This window comes from Apodemus sylvaticus, chromosome 12, assembly GCF_947179515.1.
Source record: "Apodemus sylvaticus chromosome 12, mApoSyl1.1, whole genome shotgun sequence".
Taxonomy (NCBI): domain Eukaryota; kingdom Metazoa; phylum Chordata; class Mammalia; order Rodentia; family Muridae; genus Apodemus; species Apodemus sylvaticus.
This window is the reverse complement of record NC_067483.1, coordinates 53,732,930-53,755,100: the sequence shown is the minus strand read 5'-3', so window position 1 is coordinate 53,755,100 and position 22,171 is coordinate 53,732,930. Positions and strand designations below refer to the sequence as shown.

The following is a 22,171-nucleotide window of genomic DNA, read 5'->3' as shown; positions in this document are numbered from 1 at the left end:
AACACATACTGCTAAGGAAGAAGAGTAACATTCAGTTTCCTTGCACCTACAACAGTGCCTCACAACTATGTGTAGTTCTAAGGTCAGGGAATCAAATACACTCTTCCAATCTTGACAGGACTTTGGGGTACACATATACATACACTTAAGCAGTCAAATTTCAAATAATTATATCTTTATTTACCATTAAACCCTTAATATTAAAGCCACTGAAATGACTTTCATGGGGACCATATATAGATATGTTTAAAGAAATGAAATTCTGTACCTTTTAACGAGTATGTGAACATCAGTTCTGCCTGAGGTATACATGAGACTGACAGATTTGTAGATAGATAGGGGGCATTCTCTACAATGAAGGAGAATGGCCCTATAAGGTTGAAGGAAGGTTTTCCCTGAAGACAAAATGTAAGTCAAACACTTAGCATATTGATAATAAAAGTAAATACAGTCCCAGGAACATCATCACCTCCTCGGGTAAACCAACATCATGTTCCAGAGAGCACGATCAGTAGTGATTTCAGGTTCTTGCAACCCCTGCAATCTATTGTCCCTCTGTCAAAAAACAGAAATCTAGCAGGGAACTTTTTATTTTTACTTTGTTTTGTTTTGCTTTCCACTCATTAGAATTCATTGTTACCATAGACTCTTATTATCAGCAGTGTTGTGTGTTGATGCATGTGTGTGTTGGTAGCAGTGAGGAAGGAAGGGATTTCTCAAATGAAATTTTAGGAAGTCATGAGTGAAGAAAACAAATTGTAACATCTGTAATCAAATACTAGTCAGAATTAAGAATTATCAAGCCAGAATATATAACAGGAATGAATACTGGTTTAAATTTATGAGTAAAAGAAAACAGGGGGAAAAAAAGAAAGTGTATTCGGTAAGATTACATTAGTAGGGGAACATTGCAAACTCAAAATGGGATGCAGTAGAGGAAAGCAGGTCTGAGATCAACTGCGGGAGAGTGGAGGAGAGAGTGATTCCATAAGGCTCCAAGGGAACTCACCAGGCACAAGGAGACCCCTGGACCCATGATACTGCCACTTTATTAGGTGCCTGGATATCCATGTCTACACTCCCCAAATTTCATATATGAAATACTTGTTTGTGACTGTCTGGACCTGACAAAGCTGTGTCATACATAAATCAGGACTTCCCCTCATTTGCTGCCATTGACTTTTATCATTTGTTGTGTAATCTACAAGGCTTCTCGGGGCGATGCTTCCCAAGAACTCCTTTATTAAAAAAATGTTCACACAAAATAAACTACAAAAAAAAATTCTGACCTATTTGCATGTTTGCAGTCTGATCGGTGTACAAAATTACAGCGAAAATAACACTATTAACTTCACTAAAACTGATTTTGCCATCCAGTTGATTTAATCATACTTACTCCTGTGTTTTATAGTTCTAATTTTAGAGCCAGTTATGAGATTACTTGGTATAAGTTGCTTAGACAATGTAGAAATAAACTGTAAATCAGGTCAATATATTAAGCCTTAGGTTTCACTAAATTCGTTTTCATTTCAAATAAAGCTCAAAATAATTTTGATATTGAATCTAAGGTAAAAGTCTTAAGTTTTTCTTACTTCAAAGTTTTGAACTTTCAGCTTTCATAAACAGTGAAATTTTCCTTGATGTCAGTAATGAATCTGATTCTGTCAGAAAGAAGAACTGATCAATTTTGCTTGAATGCGATGCCAGAAGGTCCCTCATTCCCTAGCATGTGTGCTGAGGAAGACCACACCCAGAGGGGAAGCATTGCCAACCCTGGACACATCTACACAGCCAATCAGTCAGCTTGATGAGCTAGTGACAGTCGTCTATGCTTTTTTTCTTTATAAAGGAGACAGTTTAAATCAAGATGATTCTCAAAATAAGTAACAGCTTGTTTATGCACACTATCAATTAAGAAAAATAAAATAAGTTTCAATGAGTTATATGATCAAAAGCAAAGATTTGTAAACTATTGATGAGGAATCATGTCTAATAAAAACTAATTTCTTATAATAAATACTCAGTGTTAGAAAATGAAAGAAAACATCCCAAATTATGTGTGTATAAGTTTTAGTGAGGCAAGGAGAAAAGTAAAAATAGGCTGAATTATTATTATTATTATTATTATTATTAATTGGAATTTTTGCTTTCTGGATGATAAAGAAAGCCAGTTAATACAGAACTCTACCAAAATCTGAATCTCTATCCATATCTTAATTTCTTAAAAATAATACGCAAAAAAGAAGTTACAGGAAATACAGACAAAAGATGTCTAAGAGTATATATCTGAGTGCATTAGCAGAAAGTCTTAGTTCAAAAGCATTTTCTAGTTCAGTCATATTTACACTTCAGAAATGAATAGAGCATAGAGAGTGCACATAATGCAATATTCTTTGTGGAGTTTGCTCAGCATCCACAATAAAATGAAGCAGCAACCACATTACTAAATATACAAGTATTAGCAAGAAAATAACTAAAATCTATTAATTGCTCTTCCGTATCCAGAGAAGTTTCAAATTACATGTGTAGAGGGCAATAATTCATATTAGGAGATATGAGTTTGGTATTTTACAATTTGAAAGACAAGGACTTCAAACTTGTTTCAAACTTGCAATTTATCCATTTATATTTCTGAATAGATAAAAAGGTATATTTAAAATATCTTTAAATATGCACAACTTTAAAAGTCTGTTGGATTATAATGACCAAAACAAGCAAATTCTATAGTGACTTACAAATGGGCCTGACATATGGGTTCTTTTTAATATTACTTTAAATAACATATAAATACAGACAATGTCATGAACAGTAGAAAAATCAATTGCTGCTCTAGAATGGTAATACAATAGGATAATTAGTTTTTTTAATAAAAGAGAAAATGAATGTGCAGCTGAATAATATGTAAATTATATAGTCAGATTAAAGGTTGAAAAAGTAAAAATGAGAAAGAAGTTAGAAGATCCAGTCTCTAAACGTTGTGATTTCTACCTTATAACACATTAACGGGTACCAGTTATCAGGATGAATCAGTCATCCTGGGATGGGATGCAGGTCAAGATGTTTGAAATAAGTAAGGACTGGGTAGGTGATCACTTGGAGGATCATAGAGGACAGAAGACCATTTCACCAAGTACTATTAAGTTTTGTAGTTATTTAAAAATTAGGTTCTTTGAGTTTATCTCAAAGATGCCCCTCATTTTTATAACTGCAAAATGCTCTATCCATTTGTTTGTCTATTGAATCTGAAAAAAATAAACCTCCTTTTAATTGTTAAATTTAGTATTATATCAAAACATCACTTTACACGTTGCAGTCAGTCTTTGAATGATTGCACTTTGTAAAGAAATACTTTAATTCATTTTAATTGAGTGTGTTTATTTAAATCTAATTTTCTAGTGTGTTTTTCCATAATAACTGTGTGTGTCTTTAAGATAAGACAGCACACAGACACAACAAAGCAGAGCCTTTGCTATTTTTTTAAGCTGTTGCTAATTTCAGGCTGACAGAAGAGGTAGTTTAATTAGTGAGCTGTTAATATCTATTTAAGTGAGCAGCCAGGGAAATCTCTGCTGGAGAAAGGACATGCGAATTCCTGGCCAAACTATTCTTTCTGTCTCTTGCAACTGTTTTAATGTGTGTGTGTGTGTGTGTGTGTGTGTGTGTATACATATACATAACATATATATATATATATATATATATATATCCTATATATTTTCAAAAATATGGAAAGAAAGTGATGATACAAAATGAGTTTGTGCAGACTAACAAAATTCAGTAAGTTTTGGAGTACTGCCCATTTCAAAATATTGAAATTAGTATCTTCTAAGACCCAGTCTCTGGATGGCCTTTCGTTCAGTCTCTGCTCCACATTTGCCAACCATTGGACTGAGCACAGGGTCCCCAGTGGAGAAGTTAGAGACAGGACTGAAGGAGCTGAAGAAGTTTGCAGCCCCATAGGAAGAACAACAATATCAAGCAACCAGAACCCCCAGAGCTCCTAGGGACTAAGCCACCAACCAATGTGTACACATGGAGGGACCCAGGTTACCAGCTGCACATGTAGCAGAGGAAAACCTTGTCTGGCATCAATGGGAGGAGAGGCCCTTGGCCCTGTGAAGGCTGGATGCCCCAGTGTAGGGGAATGCTAGGGTAGGGAGGTTGGAGTTGGTGGGAGGGGCAACACCCTCAAAGAACTAGAGGGAGAGATGTGGGATGGGAAGTTTCTGGAGGGGAAACCTTGGAAGGGGAAATCACTTAAAATGTAAATAAGAAAATATCCAATAAAAAAAATAAAAAAATAAAAAAGAAAGACCCAGACTGGGGATAATGAAAGACAACAGTGATGATTTGGGCTATTAACTTGGAGAAAAGGATGTATGGACTGTGACAATCAGGGTTAATGGTGAGATGAAACCAGAAACACTAAATAATAAACTTACTTACTTCATTCTGTAGTTGTAATTGTTCATGCCTAGCTCAGGAGTCATAAGCATGTGTAAATAACCACATGAACTAGGATTTTTTTTATACGTTATCATTTCAATAGCAAAAATATGGATTCAATTTTAAAATAAAATATAAAATTTGTTGCATGTTGAGGCAGGAGTGTTTGGGTGGGAGGGGAGCACCAGCAGAGCGGCAAGTGGAGGGAAAGCTGATAGAGGGCTTGTGGAGGGGAAACTGGAAAGGGAGATAACTTTTGAAATGTAAATAAATAAAATAACCAAATAAAAGAAATTATAAAATTTAACTTGGTTTATAAAATTTATAAAATTTTGTAAAATTTAAAAATGATAAAATTTAACTATAAAATTTAAAAGCATGTTTTAAATATAATATGAAATTATTTACACTTAAATTTAAAAATAGACTCTAGAAATCAAATTATAATCCTTAACATCATAAATTAATGAATTTATTCTTAAATGGAATTATACTAACATTTCCAATGGGTGTAAACAGGATGAATTTCTAAGTAGAGTCAAATTCTGAATTAAGATTAACAAAATGTAAAGTCAATTACATCATTTAATCTCAGTGGTAGATACACAGAATAAATGTGCTCAGTAATTGTGCTTACTTATGTATAAAACTCTGTCTAGAATATTCATAATTTATCACTGCACTGTGTTGTGTGCTTCTGGCGAATGAAATAATTTACAGAAATTCAACCACTAGGACTAATAGCCTCCTTTATATGAAAACCACTGAAAAATCATATATAAGAAACAAAAGACTTGGAGTTATCAAGGAAAGAGAAGAAATAGGTTTTATAGCAAACAGTCAGGAAAACAGAAGTGTATAAAAACTCTCAGCTTTTTTTATGAAGGAGTTATTTATAAAATTCTTGTAAAAGACAAGCAAGCATAGATACAAGGCCCCAAATTTGACTTGAGGTAAAATGCTGATCTACACATTCTTATGTCTTCCCATTTTATTTTTATTATAGGAGTATTGATCTTATCACTGAGAATATATATAGTGATGAAACTGAGTAGTTATTTTTACAGATTGGTTACAAAAGTATAATAAAAATAAAGATGCTAAAGTCTCAGCAATCTGTCTTAACAGAATTGGTTAATCCCAAAGGGTAGAATAAAACCTAAAACACCTGTTTGTCATTAAGGCAAAAGATATTTCATTGAGATGAGATTTGTGTTTAAGTCAGGCCGATGTAAATATAAAGAGTGGATGTCTTTGATGGTAAAATTATTGGCTTGCTTGAGGAGCATAAGTATAAATAGAAAGAAAAAATAAAAGAAAAAGAAAAACCAGTTTCTGCATTCTGATTATTATGAATTAGCAGATCGCTTGTGTGGCAGAGACATTCAAGGATATGAAAGCCCATTGGGTACATGCCATCAAGTAATGGTTTGTAACACAGGATTCAGTATCATTTTATGGTGGACTTGGTGGCATCATATGTGAAAGAAAACAATCACATCACAGACCAAGATTAAGCTTGTTCCCATTTCCTACTCTGTGACAAAAATATATTTTCTTTTCCTAAAAGACGTCTAAGGTATTTTATATATGTCCCTTACATGAAATAAAACTTGATTCCATTCACAAAGAGTTAGTATAAAATCAGGAACAGATCATCTTTATTGTTTTACATACTGTTATTATAATAATCATGATAAAGTCTTATAATTTCCCTTTTAAGATTCAGGAAGCTTGGTTAATAAACAGTAAAGCCCAGAATGCATGGTAATTTTTTCTACTGTTACCTGTACAGCGTTCTTTGAAAAATTCCTCTCAGAAAACAAAACAAAACAAAAAAAAAAAACAAATTATAACAGTATTGCTTATCTATTTTTATTTTGGATTCTAAGAAATGATGCATATACCATCACATTTTATTTCTGCCGGTGGTTTACTAAATAATGGGATAAGGAAAGTCAAAAGAACTTTTAAAAACTATATTTGACGTTTTAGCTCTGTGTAATGTTTCTATTACGGGAGCAGAATTTGTGAGGGGTGTGAACTTGAAACACTCAGGCATGGTTCAGGAAAGACCTCAGCTTGCAATATTGATAAAGTTTTCCTGATCTCAGCTTCCCATAAGCTGTTAAATTGCTGAGTGGAGATTTATCAGTTTACCTTGTTAAACTGACGTGCTGGAGAAACTTTTACAAACACTGGTGGATTCACACTGCCTTAGAGATCGTTACCATCTAACTATGAAGTAAAGTTCCTATTAAAAACCAAGTAATGTCTACTTTATTTGGTTTTATTAAAAACCAAAGTATTTCTACTTTATGTTTCACTGGCAAACATGTCTACAGTATAACTGCTTTCACTACTTTTTTGTTATTTTAAAGATTTATTTAACTTTATTTTGTGTGTATTTTTAATGGGTATTCTGCCTAGATGTGTCTGTGTGTCCCATGCCAATGTCAGGCCAACAGAGGACTGAAAGTGCATTGGATACTTTTGAAATAGAACTATGGCTGATTGTGAGTCATCATGTAAATGCTTGGAATTCATTCTTGGTCCACTGGAGCCATATGTACACAGACCCTTATGTTACCTTTTAACGCTGTGTGTTTTGATTCTCTTTTCAAACCATGTGCAAACATGAATGATTGTTTAAAACTCTGTTTTTAATCATAACCAAAAGACAGAAGTGCCATACTAATATTCTATATCCTGCAGATCCTAAGCCATCGAAGATTCCTAGAGCCACTCCTAAGATCTTTAGTATCAGTTCTTATGCACTTCTGTTTAAACTCACCCAATTTAGTAAACAAAGAAGTTGGCAAACCGTTTAAATAAAATGCAATAATAAGTAACAAAGGTTTCGCAGGTAAATATGTCACAATATTACATTGCGAATAGTTGGAATTCAAATCTCTGCCAATTTACACTTGTAAATTTTTAGTTCCAACAGGGAAGAGGGAAGTTATTTGCATTGTTACTACACAGCAAATGGAGTTCTGAAGCAAAGAGGAGGCTACATATCTTAAATGAGACATACCTTGCAAAAGTTCCAAATATAAAATATAATAGTACTTTATATTTGCTTGTTTTAAAAAAAAACAGAGGCCTTTTTATTTTACAAAGCAAAAACAAACAAAAATACTGTACATAATTGAAATGGGAGAAAAGAATTTCATACTCTTTTGGGGTGTGTGAAACCAGTGATCTTTAATAATCTCATCTAATTGCTCTAGTATTTGAAGTGAAAGAGAAGATATGCATCCAGAAAGAGAGATCAAATGAAGAAAGACTAGTGATAGAAATTTGACCTAATTATGTTAACATGCTTAATATGTTCTAAATTCAGAGCTAATGCTTTCCAGGAGATTTGGCAATAAATATGCCACATGAAGGATTTTATGGCAGTCATAAGCAATAGTAGATATGGCTGATTACTTTAGAAAATCATATGGTCTTTAAAATGATAAGCCAAGTAGATAATGTGGAATATATTAATTTTCCATCTGTGTTGTTAATATCTATAATTTCCATATCAGTATTTATGGCAAATATATGCAAAGAAATTAAAGAGTCACTATAACTTTTCTTTTTAGCAAGACATGATTTCTCTGTGTAGTCCTGGTGCTTGTTCTGTAGACCCGATTGACTTTGAACTTTGATTTGCCTGCATCTCTGCCTTTTGAGTTCTGCAATAAAGGCATGTGCCACCACTGCCCAACATCTAAAACTGATTTAAAAAAAAATATATATATATATAAAGGACAAATATAAGGACAACCTCTATAAAGTTATTTTAATACCTAATTCTATGATTGTCTATACTTTCAAAACAAAGTCAATTTCTTCAAAATAAATATTTGCACATACAACATTCTGTGGAGAGTTATATAGTAACCTGTGTAATTAAAGAAATACCTTTTGGACAAATCAAGGAACTCTTCTCACCAACACTGAAACTCTCCAATGAAAAGATTGTATTATTCATTTCAAGGTAATTATCAATGATGATTGCATCATTAGAAAAGCATAAAACCATTTAAAATGTTATAACCCAGATCAGAAGATGCATTTTAAACCTTCCCTTTTAAATCCACTTAACATCTGAACATGCTTTTTTAGCCACAAAGAAAACACATGAGAAAAACAAATGAAAATCATTTAAAAATTTCCAAAGAACAAGTAGTAGATGAGTCTGGCAGAGACTCTACAGATGTTTTTTTTTCTTCCATATTTTTAACTGTTGTGACACAAATAATGGTTTTGGTTCAATTCAAAACCTGAACATATGGAAAAAGTCTGCTATTCGATTTGCCAACAGACCACACCACCAGAAGAAACACACAGGGTATCTTAGACCTCTAGAGAGAGACCCCAATACAACATAGATCAATTCTTTCTTGTCAGCCTGCCTGTCTGTCAAAAATCTTGTATGGCTCAAGACATTCACAGTCTTAAAGTCCAGTATCTTTACATAGTTTGTATAGGGGAGCTTCTTAAACCAGCAGCATTCACAAAAATGCACAACCAGAAACCACATGCCCTTTCTGGGTCTGATAAATTTCAACAGAAGATTCTTATTATATATCACTGTCTTTAAAGGTTCAGTGTAAGACCTTTTTCTCCTGCTTTTTAGACAGGATGGTGCCTTGTATAAACTAAGGCATTTAGGGGGAGGGAAGTTTAACAATAAATGAAACTTGTATAAGTGAAACTCTGCATCTTCTGCAAATAAGGTCTGCAGATAAGGTTTATAAAATTTTTCTTTATTCTATATAAAGCACTATGCACAGACCTGAAACACACTGCCCTCTGGTGCACATATTGCATAAAATAAAATATTTATAGAATATTATCTACGTAGTCACAGACAGAAAAAATGATAAGTTAAAATGTATTCCTAATAAACACCAACATCTTGGAGTTGCCAAGTCTTCCTCAAAGAAGCAATCCAAAACAATAATTTGCATAAACATCCTTAATGGCAAATAAGAATATGATCTAATTCTCTTAAGTGACCCCTAGTAATCATCTGTTCAATGGACTCTCTGGGTTGTGTGAGAATAAGTAGCGTTTGCTTGTTTCAATGTAGGACTACTTTTGAACAACTCAGGTATCACATTTTTAAAAAAAGTTAGCAAGCACACATCTGAGGCCTTCTTGTGTTGTTTGCTATCATATCCATCTGTCTGGTGCTCATTTATATTAATACTTTTGCTTTTCCTTCATGCTTAAGAATATATAATTACTTTCCTGTAAACAAACATAAGTTGACAAAACTCAGTGACTAATAAAAGATTTTATTCCCATTTAGGCTGAACACCATAACATTTTTAAAAGTAATTTAAAAACACAGGCTATATAATGAAAAATAGCTTGCAAGAAAACTAGCTTGTATATTCAAATTTCAGAGCTATATTATCAGTTATCTGTTTTTCTAATAACTTTTCACCCCTACAAGAATAATTTTAAATGACACACACACACAAAAAAACCTCACTGTTGTGTGTGCTCAATGATAACCCTTCTGTAACTTTTCATTGGAGCAGCCCTTATTTACACACAACCTCCAACTATGGTATTTGAAATTGCCTTTCCTTCATACCTGTATATCTTGTATCTTGTGCTAAATCCCTGTCGGCTTCTGTCCACAAAATCTGTGTACTCCTGTGAGCGATGGAAGGGTCCCTTATCAGAGAGGAGCCAGTCGAAGGGGCTTGTGGCATGCTGGTCAGAGACAGCAGCAACCGCTAAAACCCAGCAATGAAGACTCAGTACTATCCACTCCCATAGAGCCATCAGAGAGGACAATTCAGCACCAGCTCTGCGCCGCCATATCATGCTTCCACTGGGGACTTAGAGCCTTCATCCTCTCAGCTTTCCCTCAACACCTAGACAGAATACACAGGCAATTAGTTACCCTGCAAGAGATAACTTCAGCTGAGGCACTGAGCTGAACATGTTTTCATATCTTAGATAGCCTATTAAAATGTCTTTAAAATTAGACTAGCAGAATTGAATACGAAGAAAAACAAAATTACCTTTTGTTTCAGAGCTATATAATTTTTATAATTTGTATCTAAATTTCTAGTCCAATAGAAAGTAAAATCATTAAGTAAATTGCACGCCATGTCATAACAATGCCATCCAGTGGATTATTCATTTAATGTCTTAAACAATAATGAGCTTGAGCGAGTATTTATTTTTCTGCTAACTTATTTGCAAAATTCTATATAAAATATAGATATTATAAAAAATAAGCATTTGTTTATTATATTATTATATAAAATTATATAAACTTTATATTAAATGAAGCAAGTAAATAGGTACATAATAAATTTTGACAATAGATAGATTAGATATTGTATTTTACAATTTATTGTTAATATTTATGTTAGGATATATATTGATAGAGAGATATGGACAGATAGAGATATATTAGATATAGATAGATATAGTGTGTGTATGTGTGTGTGGCATTAATGTGTTTGAATACACATATACAGGAGCCACGGTGCATGAGTGAACATTGAAAACAACCTCGGATGTGTGTACTTTTTGCCGTCCACCTTGTTTAAGGTAGGCTGTTCTGTACAAATGCCGGAAATACGTGTCTAGGGGTTTTTTGGATTTCTCCTCTGTCTGTCTTCTCTTCATAAGAGTGTTGAATCTTCATATATGCATGCTACCACTCCTGGCTTTAGTTAGTTAGCTAGCTAGTTAGGTAGTTAGTTATTTGTTTGTTTTGAGATTCAACCCAATTCATCTGACTGAGTATAATCAGCTCTTATAATTATTTTAGGAGATCTGCTTTTGTTTATTTTGTTTTTGAGACAGGCCACCCTCCAGCTCAATCTGTGAGGCTCTCAATGTATATTAAACTGTGTTGCAACTCTTAATTTCAATAATAATATAAAATGGAAAGGATTCCCCAGCATGCAATAAGAACACATATTCCATTATGTTCATAGCAGCCTTATTTATAATAGCCAGAAGCTGGAAAGAACCCAGATATCCCTCAATGATGGAATGGATACAAAAAATGTGGTGTATTTACACAATGAAGTACTATTCAGCAATTAAAAACAATGAATTCATGAAATTTTTAGGCAAATGGTTGGATCTGGAAAATATCATACTAAGTGAGGTAACCCAATCACAAAAGAATACACATGAAATGCAGTCACTGTTAAGTGGATATTAATTAGCCCAGAAGCTCTGATTACCCAAGACAAAATTAACATATCAAATGATTCCCAAGAAGAAAGAAGGAGAGGTCCCTGGTCCTGGAAAGGCTTGATCCAGCATTTTAGGGGAGTACCAGGACAGAGAAATGGGAGGAAGATGATTGGGAAATGGGCAGAGGGAAGAGGGCTTATGGGACTTATGGGGAGGGGGCAATCGGGAAAGGGGAAAGCATTTGGAATATAAACAAAGAATATAGAAAATAAAAATAAATAAATAAATAAATAAGTTTTTTTAAAAAGGCCTTTTCCTTAGGAACGTCATTAAGGATTGATAACTTGATTTGCATTTCCCTAATGACTAATGAAGTTGAGCATTTTTTTTTCTGTTCCATTTTTTTTATTCGATATAATTTATTTACATTTCAAATGATTTCCCCTTTTCTAGCCCCCCCACTCCCCGATAGTCCCGTAAGCCCCCTTCTCTTCCCCTGTCCTCCCTCCCACCCCTTCCCACTTCCCCGTTCTGGTTTTGCCGAATACTGTTTCACTGAGTCTTTCCAGAACCAGGGGCCACTCCTCCTTTCTTCTTGTATCTCATTTGATGTGTGGATTATGTTTTGGGTATTCCAGTTTTCTAGGTTAATAACCACTTATTAGTGAGTGCATACCATGATTCACCTTTTGAGTCTGGGTTACCTCACTTAGTATGATGTTCTTCTCTGCCATCCGAAATTCTTCAGGTGAGAATTCTTTGTTTAACTCTGTACCCCATTTTTTAATAGGGTTGCCAGACTCAAAAGATGAATCATGGTATGTACTCCCTAATAAGTGGATATTAACCTAGAAAACTGGAATACCCAAAACATAATCCACACATCAAATGAGGTACAAGAAGAATGGAGGAGTGGCCCCTTGTTCTGGAAAGACTCAGTGAAGCAGTATAGAACAAAATCAGAACAGGGAAGTGGGAAGGGGTGGGTGGGAAAACAGGGGGAGGGAAGGGGACTGATGGGACTTTCGGGGAGTGGGGGTCCAGAAAAGGGGAAATCATTTGAAATGTAAATAAATATATAAATAAATTTAAAAAAATGGATTGATAACTTGAAATGAACTCTACGATTAAGGAGAAAAAAAATAGGACTGTCAAAATAGTGTGCTCCTTACACAGTTTTCTCAACCATTTAACAATTACTGAACCATCTGATGACATGCCTGTCACTAATAGTTTCTTATTTTGCTATACAATGTGATATATGCTAGTACATTTCAGAGTATTCTTTATAAAAATGAAGCTTGTAGTAAATGAATCAGCTTTGGAGAAAATGCTGGGAAATGTTAACTCTGAAAAAGACGTGCCTACACAAAGATAAAACAGCAAGTTTCTATGTGTCCGTGCTTGTTCCCACATGTTGGTGCCTGGTGGCATTTGGTTTTCTGTCCTAGTTACTTGTGAGTCTACATGTCTTTATTTATTTAGTGAAATACTAATGATAGTCTACAATTTTGGACTTAAAATATCCTAAAATTGTTTTACTTATACTAGAAGTTGGTTTTTTGAAGGATGATGTAATATAATGTAATGTAGTGAAATGAGCTACATTTTGTCATTTTGTCAACAGAATGAATTTATGAACATCTTATAATCTTTGCTCATATATGGCATTTTATACACATACAGGGCTACCTTCTTCCCTTTACTTAATGGGTGTGTAGAATGATTACTTAATCTTCGTTATTTTCTTAGAAGTATCAAATGGTAATATGTAGAAGTGAGAATATCCTAACACTAGCTATTCCTGTATCCTTAACATAATTGAGAACTAAGAAAAATTAAATTTATTTTGTATTAATAGTTTTTTACAAAAATTTGAATGTATTTGTAAAACTTTTAAAGCAAAACAGCAATAAATCACAAAGAGAAAGATGTCTCAACAGTCAACAAATTAACTAGACTAGTTATTTGTGGACTAAATAAAATTATCACTGAAAGTAACATTGAAATTACAATTCTTTTGGAATCAGAAAGATGATTTTCTTTAACAAATTAATTTTTCATAAGTTTTCAGTATTAAAATTAAGAGTATATTAGAATAATAAACTAAGGATATATTAGATCGATTCTTCAGGATTTTCTGAACATTTTCAATATTCTGGTGAGAGCCTCTTCATAGTTTTGTTCATCTATTCAGAATACAGAGTCTTCTTAGCATTTTCTTAGCTCATCCTGTGACTGCCAACACCGTACTGTATTTTGTACATAGTAAACTTCAAGCAGATATGCTGAGTTTAACTCTTTCCCCCTAACTTTATAGGCTAGTTCACTATGTCTTCTGATACTAGAGATTCCCACTCTGTTCATCTATGAGAACTACATTATTCTGCATTTTTAATTTCTCTGATAAACGTACTCTTCTAGATCTAACTCCAGTCTAGCTTCTCTGAATTGCATGTTATGGGGTTTAGTTGGTGTCTCTCCCATCCACTTTAGAAATATGAATTTTCTCACATTCACATTCTATAGGTTAATGCTTCCTATATAAAGGAATCATTGTATATATTTACCTCTGTTAAGCCTCGATTCCAGAGGGCCCTTTCTCCTTATTTATTTTAACTCAGAAGGTAACACAGTGCCTCTGAATTACAGCTCTAAGTGCTTTCCATCTTAATGAGGGTGAGTATTCCTGTGGGAAGTACATACTGCAGAGGGAAGTAATCTCCTGCTTGATCCTGTCAATACAATCTTGTCCTACCAATAAAGAGGGCATTAAATGCTGCTGCCTAATGGTAGGACTGATTAGGAAAAATGAAGAGAAGGTGTGTTTCATTCCTTAACAGTGTTCACACATGAGAAAATGGTTCTTACTAACACAGTGTGAGAACCATTTGGGTTACCAGATAGCTTAAAACATGGGTATTTCAGCATGGGTGAGCATATTAAAAATTTTGTAAAATTCATAGTGGGCATTATGAGGAATCACAGAACAACAATCAAATGAACTCTGTTCAGAAATAGATGTTAGGAAATTAATTGTGATTCCATTGGACTCAATTCTATCTTTAAAAGAATATTTGAGGAGTCTAGAGATTACAAGTATTTGTTACTCTTGCAAGAGAATCTGGGATTTATTCTCAGGACATATCTAGCATAACTCTGGTTCAAGGGGATGAGGCCCTCTTCTGACCTCAGTGGGATTCAGAAATAGATGAAGTGTATATACACATCCATGCAAGTAAAGCAGTCATACAAGTAAAATAAAAAGACTTTAAAAATCACTAAAGAAATACGAGAAAACGGTGATAAAGATATTCTTCTAGATTTGACTCCCATCTGGCTTTTTGAATTGTATTTTTATAGGTCCTTACTTGGTGTTTGATGCTTTCATTTCTGTAAGCATTTTGTGCTACATACACTTTTGCAGATCCCAGAACTTCCACAGAACAATGCCCTATTTATTTGTCTGGTTTCCTCATCTTGAACTTTCCAGGTGAAGTATCATCACTTTGGAAAAACGCTGAGAAATGTTTTAAGCAAGCATCTTTTTTCATCTGATTTTCCCTTTGTTCATTTCCCATCCACAACTTGTCTACTACAATCCTCTGCTTTTTTTTCTGTTAAGAACTGAATCAAACATTACTTTCTTCCTAAAAAAAATCCCATTAAAATCGTCCTTGCATAATACCTTATGGTTTTTTTAACAAGTGTCTTGAAGAACTTAAGAGCCAACCGGCAATATATTACAATTAATATATTCTAGTCTCAGAACAGTGAAACAGAAGACAATTTAAGATAAAGGTTAAAAGAATATATGCATAGGAACTTAGTGGAAATAACAATTGCAGACATTAAGATTCAAGGTGGCTTTACCATTCCTCCTTTCTTGGAAAGTCTTCCATCTTATAACTCATACCTTTATACATTTATCAAAATGAAACTCAAAGATAATTATCAATCTTCTCTTACTTTTATGACTAGCATCCTCAGTTTTCTTTTAGTAAAGATTTTGAAATGTTTTAAAAATAGTGGCACTCTATATATATTATATATATTATACATATATTTGTTCAACAAAAGAAATAATACTTCTTTTTACTAAAAATATTACTAGAGTAGTCTAAATAACTACACTGAAATGCAGCCAGAAAACTTTATAATTGGGTCACTGAAAAGACAATATTTTTGTGTTGTGAAGTACCAAGAATACCTCAGAGTTTACCAAATCTGCAAAGAAAGGTCACTGCATAATTGGAAGTTGTTTTATTTAAAAAATGTAAATAATAATGTGTTCTCTGGCTACACACATAGAACATATTAAATTTAGTTAAGTTCCAAGGAAGACCCAGGTTTTTAAAATGTTAAACAGCTCATGATTATTCAGGTCACAGAGGAATTTCTTAAAATTAAAGATAATTATTTTCAGATAAGAATTTGAGATAATCATTATCCAGGTATAAGAAAATTAAGTATGGAGCATTCACAACTTTTTGGTAGTTCCCATTTTGCCTTCTTCCTATTTATAGATGCCTCTCCATCCATAGGGTAATTCGACAATAGTTTACACAGTATGACACAGGGATCTGAGACTTTTTATTTTGCTGGTATAACTTTAGTATCAACAACAGGGTCCCACAGGGTGAAGGGCCTTATAGACATATAAATACTTAAGTACAATAAAACAAAACATATGAAGAAAGTCCTTGTGGTATCAATAGGAGATTTTATTTATTTTAATTACTAAAACTAAATGAGCTACTAATTAAAAAGTATCAAATTAAAGTGTTTTTGATTTAAGGAATCTAGATTTCTTTTGTAAAAAGAATTGAATGAGATCATATAAAATTAGAATTCTAACTCTTTTTTCTGGTTTCCTGATTTCTTTGTCTCTTTAATTTTTCCCTTTAATATAAATGAGAGAAATATATTTTGAATTAACCTTTCTCTAAGCTGAAGCATTAAAAATCCATCCCTTTTAAAGAGAGACATATTTACAATATCAAGATTGGACATTGATGACAATGAAATGGGCGAACAAGCATCACATCTCTCTCCGTGAGCACTGAGCTTACTTCAGGTAACAAAGAGTTGCAGGCCTCTGCCTCACCATTTCTTCGATCAGCCATGTTTCTGTTTTATTTCTAAGGCTTCGAGTACACATTTATCAGCCAATTAATACAGTTTTTCTTAAGAATAAAAAATAAAAACATAGCAGAGACTATCTCCACTAAGCAAACTAATTCGAGATTACATATTTAAAAATGTATGTAGTGCTCTCCAGTACCTTCTGAACACCTATCTGACAAATGATGCCAGAAATCAACATATTTCTAATTGAATGATGTCTCTTTACTAACCTTAGCATGTCTGACCTGGTTGACAGATATACTAGCTAATGAAATAGTCTCATATCACCTGATGTTGGTAATATATTAAGCTGAAATTAAGTCCTTTGTTTTTTTTTCCAATAGAAAGCATCTGTTTATATAACTCAAAATAGTAATTTAAGAAGATTTGCTATTTTCAAGAACAACTCTTTGCAAAATATTAATTTAAAGCCTATAATAAGAGAAGAGCAACCATTAGATATTCCTGTTATGTTTTTATGCTTTGAGCAGTAATTTGGAAATCAACTTAATAGAACATAACAAATTATTTTACAATAATAGTCACAGGAAAAGCTATTTACCACACTTACATGAGGCCTAACTTCACAATATCTACATTTGAATGAACTAGTTATATCAATAGATAGAAAATGGTTGTTTTTAGCTTGGACATCTCTAAAAGACAGGAAAGTATAGCCAATTTTGGCCAGTTTTGTGATGAAATAACCATATAGGAGATGGATGGGTACATTAAACTTCTGTTTGCCTTATGCACTATGGATCAGTGAAGATAAACAAGTATTTTAATAGGTCATCAAATCAGTTCTTGGGAGCAGCTGCCTCTTCCTTGAAATCAAAATTGATTCTTCAGTTATCTGTTGTCTGGATGGGTTCAGATGCAATAAAGGCAGTAGTGGTCTTTGGCTTTCCCGCCAGCGTACGTGTACTGAAAAATTTCTACCTTTCAAACAAACTCAACAATGACACATTAAATATTTCAAGGGTTATGGATGGATTTGGAAAAAAAGATGCAAAAACCCACCATACTAGAGTTTACTGCCATTACAAACTATGGTCATATTTGTTCCCCATATATGTCTTACTATTCAAATATAGTACTAGGTTTATATTATTCAATAAGGATTGTTTTCTATTTAAAATAATGGTAGTCTATTTGTTGTGGTAAAGTTGTGGAAGTGGATTGTTATAATGGAAAGAAGAGGCAAAAGAGCTGTAAATGCATAGGACTAGCAATATATTAACTCACAGTTAAGTATAAAATTTACTTTAATAAACATATTGCTTAATATTAATTATAAAAATTACATTAAGTGTCCTTCAAACAATATGCTAGGATTTTTTTCTTCACTATGTATTCCAAATCTCCGATCTCTATAACTGGAATCCCTTATATTTTTTCACAATTTGAAACAAGTCAGATAGATTTAATCTTTGACTGAATTTGAATGTAGGCTGATACTTTGAAATGAGTGCATTCTTTGAGTCTGCAGAACAAATTCTATCAAAACTCTATTTGGGGATTTGTGTTATCAATTTTTAATGCTAATTTTACTTGTATTAATGTTTTGTTTATATGTAACAGAGGCCAGAAGAAGGCACCAGATAGGATTAAACAGTAGTTATAGATACTTGTAAGCTACTGTGTGTGTGCTGTAAACTGAATCAAGATTCTCTTCTAGAGTAAGAAATGCTTTTAAATATGGAGCCATTTCTTCAGGCCCCGATGTATATTTTTGAAAAACAAGTTAAGGCATTATTTTAAAACCTCCATTCCGATCAATATTAGAAGTAATCAACACCAATCTGCTCTTTGCTATTATTGTCACAGTAAATTAATTTTCATTTATATTAAACATTACATGATTTGGTGGAAACTGATCCTTCTTATTATTTCATAATATAATTATGAATGCTAATTATAACACTTTTGAAATATACTGTAATTATGCCTTTGTATATTAACAACTGTTAGAATAGAAAATAAGAAATTCTATTATTGCAAGTTTGAACCATTAAATTTTAATGAAATGAGCAAAGTCAAGTTCGTCTGTATAATGACCTCAAGTATCATTTTGCACACATTTGGGGATTACTTATTCAACCTTTCGTGACTGTTCGTATAAAATTGAAGTATTGTTGTAACTGTTTAAGAAGAATTTCCTACTTAAAATGTTATTTTTCATTTCTCCATGTACATTTAAAGAGTTTATATTTCAGAACATATATATTATGTTTTAAACCATGAGGATTTTTACTCATTCAAAACACAACAGAAACCTGAGTTCATCACCTGTCCCAAACTCTTCCCAACTATAATAGTTGTGTTATATATTTACATTAACTCTGATAGAAGGCCTTGTGCTAATTAGCATATCTCATAGTAGTCACAAAGATTCCTGTATTCAAAGTGTACAAATATCAAAATTTACACAATATTAAACAACTAGAATAAACCTGGTTTATTTTGCTCTATTTAGTTTTGTCTCTCAGACAAGATCTCACTTTATATCTGAGACTGGGTTAAAACTGTGTAACACAGACTAGTTTAGCTATCTTTGAAGTCAGAGCAAGCCTCTAGCTTTGGCTTCCTGAATTAAGGGATTTTAGGCAAAAAAGAAAAAAGAAAGAAAGAAAAACAAAAAAACCACCACCACCACCACCAATAAAGAAAAATGTGATTTTTAAATATGACAGCTGAATAAACCCGTGATGTACAAATACATTCTTTAATATAACATTTTCAAAAAACTAGCTTATGTCTGACTCTGTTAAAATATTTTAAATAAAAATTCTGTTTGAACGTAAAAGTGAATCTATAAAACATTATATGTTATATACTGGCTACAATTTGAATCTGAGCAATCTAAAGTGCATGCTCACTCAGTTCTGTTCTTTCCAAGGCTAGATTGTTTTTTAATAGTGTAATATTCTAGAGATAGATTTAAAAATTAACAAGATGCAAGAGTCCAGAAAAGTTAATAAAAACTAGCTCAATCCTGATGAGGTTGGCTGATATAGAATTCAGGGAGAATAAGTCTATCTGTAAGTATTTCTTCACAGTAAATCTATAATGGAATTTAAATGAAACACACCATTATGAGAGAATAATTCTTACATAGCATAGTGCTATAACACATTTGAGTGTAATGTTCGTATATTTATTAATCCAATCAATAAATGTGTATTTTATAGATTTAATTTGCTGGAACTATAATATGATAGTTCCTTTATTGGCTATTAAGGAGAATTTGTTATACTTTGGGTGCTCTTAAGGCATCTGGGTAAATTAGGGTTTATACATTAAAACAATACTTAAAATAATTTGTAAAATAGGTCAGACTACGGATACGTTTATTTTAAATTGTAGGCAAAATAAACTTTTACAAATAATAAATTAAGATTGAAAATAACAGGTGTTGAATCAGTGTATTCTCGAGATACATAGATTATATATCACTTTCTGCATCTCAATTTGTATTTCCTTAATTGAAAACAAACCTCTAAACAACACACTGATTTTTATCCCTAAGTATGTAGTAATGCATCACAGACATCAAAAAGTATTAATTATGTAAATCCATCTTTGGGGAAAATAAATTTGTTGCTGGATCACAACTGGACTTATGTCACTTGTTAAAGAATGAAAATGTTGTTACTTTGAATATAAATTAGAAAGCACTTGAAAACTCTTTTCATTATTTATTTTAAAATTTATTAAGAGCAGTGGATTCATAGCATGAAATAATTATCTGCAAAACCCTTTCAATGGGATAGAAATATTTGTGAAAAGTTGAATGCAAATGTTCTTTATGAATCATCAAATATTTTTGAAAAGCATATAAGAACCTTAAAATGTAAATGTCAATTATATTTGAAGACCAATGTAAGGGGTTATATTTGCCATTTATGCCATTAAGATAGCCATAAACTAGTTCTTACTAAACCTTTCAGATATTGATTGAATGGAAAGCCCATTAGTACTCAGATTAGATTTCAACTTCAGAGACTCAATTCTTTTTTTAGAAGAGAATAAACATTGTTAAACTTTTTATTCTTTAAACAATTAAATCTGGCAATCAAAAAACAATGACATTAAAACTGAAATTAGTATTTTTATTTTTGCCCTCAATGGGAATCTATAAATTTAAATGTGGAAGTCATAAACTGATATAATATACATAATAAATATTGAAATACTACCCAGAATTATACTCCAACATGTTAAAAAAAATCACCAAGTAGTTACTAAATTAAAACACTATTCAGATGTCTTCCTCTTTCGTTTTAGTAAAGTATGAATATATAAAAGACACTAAAAATTACAATATTTTGTTTTTCTACTTTAATATTATTATATGAGAATACTTTTTATTTCCTTTGAGGATGGAGATTACCAAACTGCAAAATATAAATCCACTAAGAATCCACATTTTCTTTCATTAATTGACAGCAAGAAAGCGGTAAATTAAAAGCCTCATTTTTAAACCTGTAAGTAATTTCTTAAAAATATAAAATGAAAGGTAAGTATAGCAACAGCAGCAGTGTCTCAACAAGTGTGTTATTTTACTTTTTAAAAATGAAATAATAGTAAAACTCAGGTGGCACCATTATACCATAGACTAAGAAGACTTCATAGTCACCTTAAAACAGTTGAGTCAACACTTGTTCTTAAAAAGTTACAACACTATCTGGAGACTAAGACATCCAACAATGAGGGGACCCTTTGAGTGGATGACTTGTCGTATTTTTGCATCATGTTTGCCTTTAACGTCTTTCAATTTTCTCTTGGCATGTCTTTATACAGCATTCTCTCTCTGTTATTCACATGAGAAATGAGAAAATAAATTAAAACTGGTGGGAACAAACCTTATTAGGACAGTATAAATGAGGTAGAACTAAAATGGAAATGCAGAAGAAAGTCTACCAACGATCAACGTTTCCTGTGAACTTCCTCTTCATAAGGGAAGCAAACAGTGACAAGAGTCTTTGAAAACTATATCATTGATCCTATATCCTGAACATAACTACAAACATATATGGGCTTTTCTTTTATTAAGAAAATAGATTTATGTTAATTTTGTCCCATACTATTACCATAGTCTCATTATGCAGGAAGTATTTCAATATTAAATTCAATTTTCTATATTAATAAAAATATTTGAATCTTGCTCTAACAAGTATCTTCCCATTTGAAAAATAGTAGGGATATATGTTTTAACAGAAAGAAATAAAAGTTATAATGTCCCCAACTATATTTCTTCTTCCTCTTGCAGAACACACCTATGAAGAACTATTTGGGAAAGCAATTGGATTACACTTAGCAAAACACCAGTCTAGTGACACAGTTAGCTGTCAAGATGCTATGTGCAGGTTTATATGAGTCCAAACACCTATGCTTTAATACAGATACTTTTCTGAAC

The 22,171-nt window shown here is 32.5% G+C and overlaps 1 protein-coding gene across 2 annotated transcripts in view; it reads right to left on the bottom strand.

The window, feature by feature from the left end:
- Brinp3 (BMP/retinoic acid inducible neural specific 3) overlaps nucleotides 1-10,284 on the bottom strand; it is a 381,590-nt gene extending 371,306 nt beyond the window's left edge. The window contains exon 1 of one of the 2 annotated variants that reach the window (XM_052200491.1): nucleotides 10,049-10,284. In XM_052200491.1, the coding sequence (XP_052056451.1) occupies nucleotides 10,049-10,284 (236 nt within the window). The remainder of the gene's footprint in view (nucleotides 1-10,048) is intronic. The other variant, XM_052200492.1, reaches the window with a different exon arrangement.
- Between the last annotated feature and the right edge of the window lie 11,887 nt (nucleotides 10,285-22,171).